At 38.7% G+C, this 14413-nt stretch overlaps 1 protein-coding gene across 3 annotated transcripts in view; it reads right to left on the minus strand.

Moving 5' to 3' along the window:
* LOC133568029 (noelin-3-like) overlaps positions 1-13918 on the minus strand; it is a 37075-nt gene extending 23157 nt beyond the window's left edge. For 2 of the 3 annotated variants that reach the window (XM_061919721.1, XM_061919720.1), the window contains exons 1-2: positions 13847-13865; positions 11354-11473 (exon numbers count right to left, since the gene is read on the minus strand). Coding sequence is in view for 1 of the 3 variants with exons in the window: in XM_061919722.1 (XP_061775706.1) it covers positions 11354-11410 (57 nt within the window). In the remaining 2 variants the exon portion in view is untranslated. Of the gene's footprint in view, positions 1-11353; positions 11474-13846 lie in introns of all 3 variants that reach the window. The other variant, XM_061919722.1, reaches the window with a different exon arrangement.
* Positions 13919-14413: the final 495 nt, after the last annotated feature.

Raw genomic sequence — 14413 nt, forward strand, 5'->3', positions numbered from 1 at the left:
TACAACTACAGCATCAGTATTGTGTTTTTGAAGCTAATCCGTTTTTTCAATTTGTTAAACTTTTTTTAGCGAATTTTCTCCCCCCAAAAATATGCATTTTCTGCAATATTCGGGTTCTGTCGGGACTCCTGACGACATTTTGAGACATATCCTACAGCTGCAGCACCTGTATTGTGCTGCTGAAGTAAATACATTTTTTCGAATATTTGCATAAGGGCCACCCCTTACGAAATTTTAGCGAAAAAAAAGTTTTTCAAAAATATACATTTTCTGCCATTTTCGGGTTCTGTCGGGACTCCTGATGATGTTTTGAGCCTTCTCCTACATTTACAGCATCAGTATTGTGTTTTTGAAGCAAATCCGTTTTTTCAATTTGTTAAACTTTTTTTGGGCGAATTTTTTCCCCCCCAAAATACGCATTTTCTGCAATATTCGGGTTCTGTCGGGACTCCTGACGACATTTTGAGACATATCCTACAGCTGCAGCACCTGTATTGTGCTGTTGAAAGAAATACATTTTTTGGAATTTTTGCATAAGGGTCCCCCCTTACGAAATTTTAGCGAATTTTTTTTTTTCAAAAATATGCATTTTCTGCCATTTTCGGGTTCTGTCGGGACTCCTGATGACGTTTTGAGACTTCTCCTACAACTGCAGCATCAGCATTGTGTTTTTGAAGCAAATCCGTTTTTTCAATTTGTTAAACTTTTTTTAGCGAATTATTACCCCCCAAAAATATGCATTTTCTGCAATATTCGGGTTCTGTCGGTTCTCCTGACGACATTTTGAGACATATCCTACAGCTGCAGCACCTGTATTGTGCTGCTGAAGTAAATACATTTTTTCAAATTTTTGCATAAGGGTCCCCCCTTACGAAATTTTAGCGAAAAAAGGTTTTTCAAAAATATGCATTTTCTGCCATTTTCGGGATCTGTCGGGGCTCCTGATGACGTTTTGAGACTTCTCCTACAACTACAGCATCAGTATTGTGTTTTTGAAGCAAATCCTTTTTTTCAATTTGTTAAACTTTTTTTTAGCAAATTTTTTCCCCCCAAAATATGCATTTTCTGCAACATTCAGGTTCTGTCGGGACTCCTGACGACATTTTGAGACATATCCTACAGCTGCAGCACCTGTATTGTGCTGCTGAAGTAAATACATTTTTTCGAATTTTTGCATAAGGGTCCCCCCTTACGAAATTTTAGCGAAAAAAAAGTTTTTAAAAAATATGCATTTTCCGCCATTTTCGGGTTCTGTCGGGACTCTTGATGACGTTTTGAGACTTCTCCTACAAATAGAGCATCAGTAATGTGTTTTTGAAGCAAATCCGTTTTTTCAATTTGTTAAACTTTTTTCAACGAATTTTTCCCGCCCAAAAATATGCATTTTCTGCAATATTCGGGTTCTGTCGGGACTTCTGACAACATTTTGAGACATATCCTACTGCTGCAGCACCTGTATTGTGCTGCGGAAGTAAATACATTTTTTGAATTTCTGCATAAGGGCCCCCCCCTTACGAAATTTTTGCGAAAAAAAGTTTTTCAAAAATATGCATTTTCTGCCATTTTCGGGTTCTGTCGGGACTCCTGATGACGTTTTGAGACTTCTCCTACAACTACAGCATCAGTATTGTGTTTTTGAAGCAAACCCGTTTTTTCAATTTGTTAAACTTTTTTTTTTGCGAATTTTTCCCCCCCAAAAATACGCATTTTCTGCAATATTCAGGTTCTGTCGGGACTCCTGACGGCATTTTGAGACATATCCTACAGCTGCAGCACCTGTATTGTGCTGCTGAAGTAAATGCATTTTTTCGAATTTTTGCATAAGGGTCCCCCCTTACGAAATTTTAGCGAAAAAAAAGTTTTTCAAAAATATGCATTTTCTGCCATTTTCGGGTTCTGTCGGGACTCTTGATGACGTTTTGAGACTTCTCCTACAACTACAGCATCAGTATTGTGTTCTTGAAACAAATCCGTTTTTTGAAAATTTTAATACCTTTTTTTAGCGATTTTTTTCACCCAAAAATATGCATTTTCTGCCAATTTCGGGTTCTGTCGGAACTCCTGATGACGTTTTGAGACTTCTCCTACAACTACAGCATCAGTATTGTGTTTTTGAAGCAAATCCGTTTTTTCAATTTGTTAAACTTTTTTTAGCGAATTTTTTCCCCCCAAAAATACACATTTTCTGCAATATTCGGGTTCTGTCGGGACTCCTGACGACATTTTGAGACATATCCTACAGCTGCAGCACCTGTATTGTGCTGCTGAAGTAAATGCATTTTTTCGAATTTTTGCATAAGGGTTCCCCCTTACGAAATTTTAGCGAAAAAAAAGTTTTTCAAAAATATGCATTTTCTGCCATTTTCGGGTTCTGTCGGGACTCTTGATGACGTTTTGAGACTTCTCCTACAACTACAGCATCAGTATTGTGTTCTTGAAACAAATCCGTTTTTTGAAAATTTTAATACCTTTTTTTAGCGATTTTTTTCACCCAAAAATATGCATTTTCTGTTATATTCAGGTTCTGTCGGGACTCCTGACGACATTTTGAGACATATCCTACAGCTGCAGCACCTGTATTGTGCTGCTGAAGTAAATACATTTTTTCGAATTTTTGCATAAGGGTCCCCCCTTATGAAATTTTAGCGAAAAAAAAGTTTTCAAAAATATGCATTTTCTGCCATTTTGGGTTCTGTCGGGACTCCTGATGATGTTTTGAGACTTCTCCTACAACTACAGCATCAGTATTGTGTTTTTGAAGCAAATCCGTTTTTTCAATTTGTTAAACTTTTTTTAGCGAATTATTACCCCCCAAAAATATGCATTTTCTGCAATATTCGGGTTCTGTCGGGTCTCCTGACGACATTTTGAGACATATCCTACAGCTGCAGCACCTGTATTGTGCTGCTGAAGTAAATACATTTTTTCGAATTTTTGCATAAGGGCCACCCCTTACGAAATTTTAGCGAAAAAAAAGTTTTTCAAAAATATACATTTTCTGCCATTTTCGGGTTCTGTCGGGACTCCTGATGATGTTTTGAGCCTTCTCCTACATTTACAGCATCAGTATTGTGTTTTTGAAGCAAATCCGTTTTTTCAATTTGTTAAACTTTTTTTGGGCGAATTTTTCCCCCCAAAAATACGCATTTTCTGCAATATTCGGGTTCTGTCGGGACTCCTGACGACATTTGGAGACATATCCTAGAGCTGCAGCACCTGTATTGTGCTGCTGAAGTAAATACATGTTTTCGATTTTTTGTATAAGGGTCCACCCTTACGAAATTTTAGCGAATTTCTTTTTTTCAGAAATATGCATTTTCTGTCATTTTCGGGTTCTGTCGGGACTCCTGATGACGTTTTGAGACTTCTCCTACAACTACAGCATCAGTATTGTGTTTTTGAAGCAAATCCGTTTTTTCAATTTGTTAAACTTTTTTTAGCGAATTTTTCCCCCCCAAAAATACGCATTTTCTGCAATATTCGGGTTCTGTCGGGACTCCTGACGACATTTTGAGACATATCCTACAGCTGCAGCACCTGTATTGTGCTGCTGAAGTAAATGCATTTTTTCGAACTTTTGCATAAGGGTCCCCCCTTACGAAATTTTAGCGAAAAAAAAGTTTTTAAAAATATGCATTTTCCGCCATTTTCGGGTTCTGTCGGGACTCTTGATAACGTTTTGAGACTTCTCCTACAAATAGAGCATCAGTAATGTGTTTTTGAAGCAAATCCGTTTTTTCAATTTGTTAAACTTTTTTCAACGAATTTTTCCCGCCCAAAAATATGCATTTTCTGCAATATTTGGGTTCTGTCGGGACTTCTGACAACATTTTGAGACATATCCTACTGCTGCAGCACCTGTATTGTGCTGCGGAAGTAAATACATTTTTTGAATTTTTGCATAAGGGTCCCCCCTTACGAAATTTTTGCGAAAAAAAGTTTTTCAAAAATATGCATTTTCTGCCATTTTCGGGTTCTGTCGGGACTCCTGATGACGTCTTGAGACTTCTCCTACAACTACAGCATCAGTATTGTGTTTTTGAAGCAAACCCGTTTTTTCAATTTGTTAAACTTTTTTTTGGCGAATTTTTTCCTCCCCAAAAATACGCATTTTCTGCAATATTCAGGTTTTGTCGGGACTCCTGACGGCATTTTGAGACATATCCTACAGCTGCAGCACCTGTATTGTGCTGCTGAAGTAAATACATTTTTTTGAATTTTTGCATAAGGGTCCCCCCTTACGAAATTTTAGCGAAAAAAAGTTTTTCAAAAATATGCATTTTCGGGTTCTGTCGGGACTCCTGATGACGTTTTGAGACTTCTCCTACAACTACAGCATCAGATTGTGTTTTTGAAGCAAATCCGTTTTTTCAATTTGTTAAACTTTTTTTAGCGAATTTTTCCCCCCCAAAAATACGCATTTTCTGCAATATTCGGGTTCTGTCGGGACTCCTGACGAAATTTTGAGACATATCCTACAGCTGCAGCACCTGTATTGTGCTCCTGAAGTAAATGCATTTTTTCGAATTTTTGCATAAGGGTCCCCCCTTACGAAATTTTAGCGAAAAAAAAGTTTTTAAAAAATATGCATTTTCCGCCATTTTCGGGTTCTGTCGGGACTCTTGATGACGTTTTGAGACTTCTCCTACAAATAGAGCATCAGTAATGTGTTTTTGAAGCAAATCCGTTTTTTCAATTTGTTAAACTTTTTTCAACGAATTTTTCCCGCCCAAAAATATGCATTTTCTGCCATTTTCGGGTTCTGTCGGGACTCCTGATGACGTTTTGAGACTTCTCCTACAACTACAGCATCAGTATTGTGTTTTTGAAGCAAACCCGTTTTTTCAATTTGTTAAACTTTCTTTGGGCGAATTTTTTCCCCCCAAAAATACGCATTTTCTGCAATATTCAGGTTCTGTCGGGACTCCTGACGGCATTTTGAGACATATCCTACAGCTGCAGCACCTGTATTGTGCTGCTGAAGTAAATACATTTTTTGAATTTTTGCATAAGGGTCCCCCCTTACCAAATTTTTGCGAAAAAAAGTTTTTCAAAAATATGCATTTTCTGCCATTTTCGGGTTCTGTCGGGACTCCTGATGACGTTTTGAGACTTATCCTACAACTACAGCATCAGTATTGTGTTTTTGAAGCAAACCCGTTTTTTCAATTTGTTATACTTTTTTTTGGCGAATTTTTTCCCCCCAAAAATACGCATTTTCTGCAATATTCAGGTTCTGTCGGGACTCCTGACGACATTTTGAGACATTTCCTACAGCTGCAGCACCTGTATTGTGCTCCTGAAGTAAATATATTTTTTCGAATTTTTGCATGAAAATTTTTAGCGAAGGGTCCCCCCTTACGAAATTTTAGCGAAAAAAAGTATTTCAAAAATATGCATTTTCTGCCATTTTCGGGTTCTGTCGGGACTCTTGATGATGTTTTGAGACTTCTCCTACAACTACAGCATCAGTATTGTGTTCTTGAAACAAATCCGTTTTTTGAAAATTTTAATACCTTTTTTTAGCGATTTTTTTCACCCAAAAATATGCATTTTCTGTTATATTCAGGTTCTGTCGGGACTCCTGACGACATTTTGAGACATATCCTACAGCTGCAGCACCTGTATTGTGCTGCTGAAGTAAATACATTTTTTCGAATTTTTGCATAAGGGTCCCCCCTTACGAAATTTTAGCGAAAAAAAAGTTTTCAAAAATATGCATTTTCTGCCATTTTGGGGTTCTGTCGGGACTCCTGATGATGTTTTGAGACTTCTCCTACAACTACAGCATCAGTATTGTGTTTTTGAAGCAAATCCGTTTTTTCAATTTGTTAAACTTTTTTTTAGCGAATTATTACCCCCCAAAAATATGCATTTTCTGCAATATTCGGGTTCTGTCGGGTCTCCTGACGACATTTTGAGACATATCCTACAGCTGCAGCACCTGTATTGTGCTGCTGAGGTAAATACATTTTTTCGAATTTTTGCATAAGGGTCCCCCCTTACGAAATTTTAGCGAAAAAAAGTTTTTCAAAAATATACATTTTCTGCCATTTTCGGGTTCTGTCGGGACTCTTGATGATGTTTTGAGACTTCTCCTACAACTACAGCATCAGTATTGTGTTCTTGAAACAAATCCGTTTTTTGAAAATTTTAATACCTTTTTTTAGCGATTTTTTTCACCCAAAAATATGCATTTTCTGTTATATTCAGGTTCTGTCGGGACTCCTGACGACATTTTGAGACATATCCTACAGCTGCAGCACCTGTATTGTGCTGCTGAAGTAAATAAATTTTTTCGAATTTTTGCATAAGGGTCCCCCCTTACGAAATTTTAGCGAAAAAAAAGTTTTCAAAAATATGCATTTTCTGCCATTTTGGGGTTCTGTCGGGACTCCTGATGATGTTTTGAGACTTCTCCTACAACTACAGCATCAGTATTGTGTTTTTGAAGCAAATCCGTTTTTTCAATTTGTTAAACTTTTTTTTAGCGAATTATTACCCCCCAAAAATATGCATTTTCTGCAATATTCGGGTTCTGTCGGGACTCCTGACGACATTTTGAGACATATCCTACAGCTGCAGCACCTGTATTGTGCTGCTGAGGTAAATACATTTTTTCGAATTTTTGCATAAGGGCCACCACCCCTTACGAAATTTTAGCGAAAAAAAAGTTTTTCAAAAATATACATTTTCTGCCATTTTCGGGTTCTGTCGGGACTCCTGATGATGTTTTGAGCCTTCTCCTACATTTACAGCATCAGTATTGTGTTTTTGAAGCAAATCCGTTTCTTCAATTTGTTAAACTTTTTTTGGGCGAATTTTTTCCCCCCAAAAATACGCATTTTCTGCAATATTCGGGTTCTGTCGGGACTCCTGACGACATTTTGAGACATATCCTACAGCTGCAGCACCTGTATTGTGCTGTTGAAGTAAATACATTTTTTGGAATTTTTGCATAAGGGTCTCCCCTTACGAAATTTTAGCGAAATTTTTTTTTTCAAAAATATGCATTTTCTGCCATTTTCGGGTTCTGTCGGGACTCCTGATGACGTTTTGAGACTTCTCCTACAACTACAGCATCAGTTTTGTGTTTTTGAAGCAATTCCGTTTTTTCAATTTGTTAAACTTTTTTTAGCGAATTATTACCCCCCAAAAATATGCATTTTCTGCAATATTCGGGTTCTGTCGGGTCTCCTGACGACATTTTGAGACATATCCTACAGCTGCAGCACCTGTATTGTGCTGCTGAAGTAAATACATTTTTTCGAATTTTTGTATAAGGGTCCCCCCTTACGAAATTTTAGCGAAAAAAAGTTTTTCAAAAATATGCATTTTCTGCCATTTTCGGGTTCTGTCGGGGCTCCTGATGACGTTTTGAGACTTCTCCTACAACTACAGCATCAGTATTGTGTTTTTGAAGCAAATCCTTTTTTTCAATTTGTTAAACTTTTTTTTAGCAAATTTTTTCCCCCCAAAAATATGCATTTTCTGCAATATTCGGGTTCTGTCGGGACTCCTGACGACATTTTGAGACATATCCTACAGCTGCAGCACCTTTATTGTGCTGCTGAAGTAAATACATTTTTCGAATTTTTCCATAAGGGTCCACCCTTACGAAATTTTAGCGAAAAAAGGTTTTTCAAAAATATGCCTTTTCTGCCTTTTTCGGGTTCTGTCGGGACTCCTGATGACGTTTTGAGACTTTTCCTACAACTACAGCATCAGTATTGTGTTTTTGAAGCAAATCCGTTTTTCCAATTTTTTAAACTTTTTTTTTGCGAATTTTTCCCCCCCAAAAATATGCATTTTCTGCAATATTCAGGTTCTGTCGGGACTCCTGATGACATTTTGAGACATTTCCTACAGCTGCAGCACCTGTATTGTGCTCCTGAAGTAAATATATTTTTTCGAATTTTTGCATGAAAATTTTTAGCGAAGGGTCCCCCCTTACGAAATTTTTGCATAAAAAAGTTTTTCAAAAATATGCATTTTCTGCCATTTTCGGGTTCTGTCGGGACTCCTGATGACGTTTTGAGACTTCTCCTACAACTACAGCATCAGTAATGTGTTTTTGAAGCAAATCCGTTTTTTCAATTTGTTAAACTTTTTTTTTGTGAATTTTTTCCCCCCCAAAATATGCATTTTCTGCAATATTCGGGTTCTGTCGGGACTGACGACATTTTGAGACATATCCTACAGCTGCAGCACCTGTATTGTGCTGCTGAAGTAAATAAATTTTTTCGAATTTTTGCATAAGGGTCCCCCCTTACGAAATTTTAGCGAAAAAAAGTTTTTCAAAAATATGCATTTTCTGCCATTTTCGGGTTCTGTCGGGACTCCTGATGACGTTTTGAGACTTCTCCTACAACTACAGCATTAGTAATGTGTTTTTGAAGCAAATCCGTTTTTCAATTTGTTAAACTTTTTTTAGCGAATTTTTTCCCCCCAAAAATATACATTTTCTGCAATATTCGGGTTCTGTCGGGACTCCTGACGATATTTCGAGACATATCCTACAGCTGCAGCACCTGTATTGTGCTGCTGAAGTAAATACACTTTTTAGAATTTTTGCATAATTACGAAATTTTTGCGAAAAAAAGTTTTTCAAAAATATGCATTTTCTGCCATTTTCGGGTTCTGTCGGGACTCCTGATGACGTTTTGAGACTTCTCCTACAACTACAGCATCAGTGTTGTGTTTTTGAAGCAAATCCGTTTTTTCAATTTGTTAAACTTTTTTTTAACGAATTTTTTCCCCCCAAAATTATGCATTTTCTGCAATATTCGGGTTCTGTCGGGTCTCCTGACGACATTTTGAGACATATCCTACAGCTGCAGCACCTGTATTGTGCTGCTGAAGTAAATACATTTTTTCGAATTTTTGCATAAGGGTCCCCCCTTACGAAATTTTAGCGAAAAAAAGTTTTTCGAAAATATGCATTTTCTGCCATTTTCGGGTTCTGTCGGGGCTCCTGATGACGTTTTGAGACTTCTCCTACAACTACAGCATCAGTATTGTGTTTTTGAAGCAAATCCTTTTTTTCAATTTGCTAAACTTTTTTTTAGCAAATTTTTTCCCCCAAAAAATATGCATTTTCTGCAATATTCGGGTTCTGTCGGGACTCCTGACGACACTTTGAGACATATCCTACAGCTGCAGCACCTTTACTGTGCTGCTGAAGTAAATACATTTTTCGAATTTTTCCATAAGGGTCCAACCTTACGAAATTTTAGCGAAAAAAGGTTTTTCAAAAAAATGCCTTTTCTGCCTTTTTCGGGTTCTGTCGGGACTCCTGATGACGTTTTGAGACTTCTCCTACAACTACAGCATCAGTATTGTGTTTTTGAAGCAAATCCGTTTTTCCAATTTTTTAAACTTTTTTTTAGCGAATTTTTCCCCCCCAAAAATATGCATTTTCTGCAATATTCAGGTTCTGTCGGGACTCCTGACGACATTTTGAGACATTTCCTACAGCTGCAGCACCTGTATTGTGCTCCTGAAGTAAATATATTTTTTCGAATTTTTGCATGAACATTTTTAGCGAAGGGTCCCCCCTTACGAAATTTTTGCATAAAAAAGTTTTTCAAAAATATGCATTTTCTGCCATTTTCGGGTTCTGTCGGGACTCCTGACGACATTTTGAGACATATCCTACAGCTGCAGCACCTGTATTGTGCTGCTGAAGTAAATACATTTTTTCGAATTTTTGCATAAGGGTCCCCCCTTACGAAATTTTAGCGAAAAAAAGTTTTTCAAAAATATGCATTTTCTGCCATTTTCGGGTTCTGTCGGGACTCCTGATGACGTTTTGAGACTTCTCCTACAACTACAGCATCAGTAATGTGTTTTTGAAGCAAATCCGTTTTTCAATTTGTTAAACTTTTTTTAGCGAATTTTTTCCTCCAAAAAATATACATTTTCTGCAATATTCGGGTTCTGTCGGGACTCCTGACGATATTTCGAGACATATCCTACAGCTGCAGCACCTGTATTGTGCTGCTGAAGTAAATACACTTTTTAGAATTTTTGCATAATTACGAAATTTTAGCGAAAAAAAGTTTTTCAAAAATATGCATTTTCTGCCATTTTCGGGTTCTGTCGGGACTCCTTATGACGTTTTGAGACTTCTCCTACAACTACAGCATCAGTGTTGTGTTTTTGAAGCAAATCCGTTTTTTCAATTTGTTAAACTTTTTTTTAACGAATTTTTTCCCCCCAAAATTATGCATTTTCTGCAATAATCGGGTTCTGTCGGGACTCCTGACGACATTTTGAGACATATCCTACAGCTGCAGCACCTGTATTGTGCTGCTGAAGTAAATACATTTTTTCGATTTTTTGTATAAGGGTCCCTTACGAAATTTTAGCGAATTTTTTTTTTCAGAAATATGCATTTTCTGCCATTTTCGGGTTCTGTCGGGACTCCTGATGACGTTTTGAGACTTCTCCTACAACTACAGCATCAGTATTGTGTTTTTGAAGCAAATTCGTTTTTTCAATTTGTTAAACTTTTTTTTAACGAATTTTTTCCCCCCAAAATTATGCATTTTCTGCAATAATCGGGTTCTGTCGGGACTCCTGACGACATTTTGAGACATATCCTACAGCTGCAGCACCTGTATTGTGCTGTTGAAGTAAATACATTTTTTCGATTTTTTGTATAAGGGTCCCTTACGAAATTTTAGCGAATTTATTTTTTCAGAAATATGCATTTTCTGCCATTTTCGGGTTCTGTCGGGACTCCTGATGACGTTTTGAGACTTCTCCTACAACTACAGCATCAGTATTGTGTTTTTGAAGCAAATTCGTTTTTTCAATTTGTTAAACTTTTTTTTAGCGAATTTTCCCCCCCCAAAAATATGCATTTTCTGCAATATTCGGGTTCTGTCGGGACTCCTGACGACATTTGGAGACATATCCTACAGCTGCAGCACAATACACCTGTGGATCATGTTCTGTTTTGTCATGTTATGTTTTAATTTTGGACATTCAGTCACGTTTTGCACTTCCTGGTTTTGTTTGTTTCCATGCCAACGCATTAGTACCCACCTTTTCACGCCCCTGCCATCAGTCCCGCACCTGTTCCTGATGATCACAGACAGTATTTAAGTAATTTTCTTTCTGTTCATCATTCTGCGATCTTCACACTCGCACGCACCCTACCCATGCTGTTCCAACCTTCACGCCCTCGTCCACAGTTTATGTATTTATGCCACCGTGCTAGTTTTGTTTTGTTTATATATAGTCATGCCATTGTGTTTTGTTTTAAGTTTAGTATAGAGTATTATCCGCCACAGAGCGCGTCCTTTCTGTAGTTTGTTTGTTTATTTAATAAATATCAAGTACTTACATTCACACCTGGCTCGTCCTGTAATCCCGCTGCGTCGAAGGAGCACACCCAATCCATGTCCAAGCCTGACAGATTCCTGCTCAAGACAATTCCAAGTTCTTCACAGGAACGTAATTACATCTGTGAGCCAGAGACAATGTTTTCAGTTTTGTCCGAGTTTAGCTGAAGAAAATTGAGGTTACATGTTTTTCACAGTCATTTTGCTCGCATTAAAGAATAAAGAGATGGAAAGTCTTAGCCCCCTTCTAGACTATATAGAGCCTAGCTAAGGTAATCCAGGGTAAACATGCCCCTAAAGCTGACTAACACGCCGGACCGTAGTCAGTTGGAAGCGCGTCTTAATGAAATTAAACAATGGATGTCCGCTAACTTTTTGCAACTTAACGCCCAAAAAACGGAAATGCTGATTATCGGTCCTGCTAGACACCGACCTCTATTTAATAATACAACTTTAACATTTGACAACCAAATAATAAAACAAGGTGACTGTAAAAAATCTGGGTATTATCTTCGACCCAACTCTCTCCTTTGAGTCACACATTAAAAGCGTTACTAAAACAGCCTTCTTTCATCTCTGTAATATCGCTAAAATTCGCTCCATTTTGTGCACTAAAGACGCCGAGATCATTATCCATGCGCTTGTTACGCCTCGTCTCGATTACTGTAACGTATTATTTTCGGGTCTCCCCATGTCTAGCATTAAAAGATTACAGTTGGTACAAAATGCGGCTGCTAGACTTTTGACAAGAACAAGAAAGTTTGATCACATTACGCCTGTACTGTATATACCTTTATATACATATATACATACATATATACCTATACTGGCTCACCTGTACTGGCTTCCTGTGCACTTAAGATGTGACTTTAAGGTTTTATTACTTACGTATAAAAAACTACACGGTCTAGCTCCATCTTATCTTGCCGATTGTATTGTACCATATGTCCCGGCAAGAAATCTGCGTTCAAAAGACTCCGGCTTATTAGTGATTCCTAGAGCCCCCAAAAAAGTCTGCGGGCTATAGAGCGTTTTCCGTTCGGGCTCCAGTACTCTGGAATGCCCCTCCCGGTAACAGTTCGAGATGCTACCTCAGTAGAAGCATTTAAAACTCATCTGTATACTCTAGCCTTTAAATAGACCTCCTTTTTAGACCAGTTGATCTGCCGCTTCTTTTCTTTCTCCTATGTCCCCCCCCTCCCTTGTGGAGGGGGTCCGGTCCGATGACCATGGATGAAGTACTGGCTGTCCAGAGTCGAGACCCAGGATGGACCGCTCGCCTGTGTATCGGTTGGGGACATCTCTACGCTGCTGATCCGCCTCCGCTTGGGATGGTTTCCTGTGGACGGGACTCTCGCTGCTGTCTTGGATCCGCTTTGAACTGAACTCTCGCGGCTGTGTTGGAGCCACTATGGATTGAACTTTCACAGTATCATGTTAGACCCGCTCGACATCCATTGCTTTCGGTCCCCTAGAGGGGGGGGAGGGGGGGGGTTGCCCACATCTGAGGTCCTCTCCAAGGTTTCTCATAGTCAGCATTGTCACTGGCGTCCCACTGGGTGTGAGTTTTCTTTGCCCTTTTGTGGGTTCTTCCGAGGATGTTGTAGTCGTAATGATTTGTGCAGTCCTTTGAGACATTTGTGATTTGGGGCTATATAAATAAACATTGATTGATTGATTGATAAATCCCACCTAACTTTATCCTTGTTTACACACACAACAATGCCATCGTTGAAGACCCCCTCCAGAAAATGCTACACGTCATAGTCACCTCCAGTGTTGCTTTGTGTTCAAGTTCTTCAATGTAACTTATCCGAACAATATCCAGTGTTCTGGTATTTCAATGAACTGGAACCCAGTGGGGCCCTATGGTAGTGAATCTCACCTGAAACATCATAAATTAATCACATCTTTAAGGAACAGGTGAGTGTCCCGAACACCAATCAGAGGCAGGTGAAAATAATAAGCAACCATGGTAACTAAAACAGGAACAAAGGGAATCCAAAACTAACGGAACATAAAACATGATCCGGAACACGGATCACGACAACCCAAAAGGAATGGACAATGATGGTGAAGGTAAGAGTGAGGTGTGTCCTGACCAGATATCACTGGATTTTTTTTTGTATAATGTCCTTTATCACATTGTTTACTTCCACGTGTCCATTAAAGATGTGATTAATTTATGTTTTGGATTCCCTTTGTTCCTGTTTTAGTTACCATGGTTGCTTATTATTTTCACCTGCCTCTGATTGGTGTTCGGGACACTCACCTGTTCCCCCGAGCACTAACCATGTCCCGGCGTGGACTCTGGTGGTGTGGTTTGTTTTCCCGAGGTGCAAAGCAACTGGAACATGATTTAATATTAACTCAAAAGAGGAACAAACAAAAGGCGCTCACAATGCGGTACAAAAACTTGGCTGTGAAAACAAAACTTGCACTAAGGCAAAACTCAGAAACCTGCACTATGGCATAAATAACAAAAAAAAACTTACGTGGCAAGGAAAAAGAGCAGCATGAACTTTGACTTGGACGGAGTGACAAGACTCCAGGGCATGGATGTGATGTCGCCAGGCAGACCACCAGAAAATGACAGGCTTAAATAGTGATGAGGTGATTGGAAACAGGTGCGTGAGTCTTGAGGACAGGTGAACTGATTGGTAGTCATGGTGACAAAACAGGGAGTGAAGAAACAGGAAAAAAAAAAAAAAAAAGAGTAGATCCATCCATCCATTCTACCACTTATTCCCTTTTGGGATTGCGGGGGGCGCTGGCGCCTATCTCAGCTACAATCAGGCGGAAGGTGGGGTACACCCTGGACAAGTCGCCACCTCATCGCAGGGCCTAAAAAAAAAAAAAGAGTCCAAACACCAAACAGAACATAGCCAAACAAGACATGATCAAAGAGACATGACAAATCAGAGGCATTATTTAAACCTGCCTTTGCTGGCTTCATTGTTCGCTTATACTACAGTTATGTGACTATTTTTTGTCTTTTAGCCTATGCTATGTGTTAGCCTTAGCTGCGAGTGCGATCGGCACATTTTTCCTCTGGCTTGTTT

This window comes from Nerophis ophidion, linkage group LG14, assembly GCF_033978795.1.
Source record: "Nerophis ophidion isolate RoL-2023_Sa linkage group LG14, RoL_Noph_v1.0, whole genome shotgun sequence".
Taxonomy (NCBI): Eukaryota; Metazoa; Chordata; class Actinopteri; order Syngnathiformes; family Syngnathidae; genus Nerophis; species Nerophis ophidion.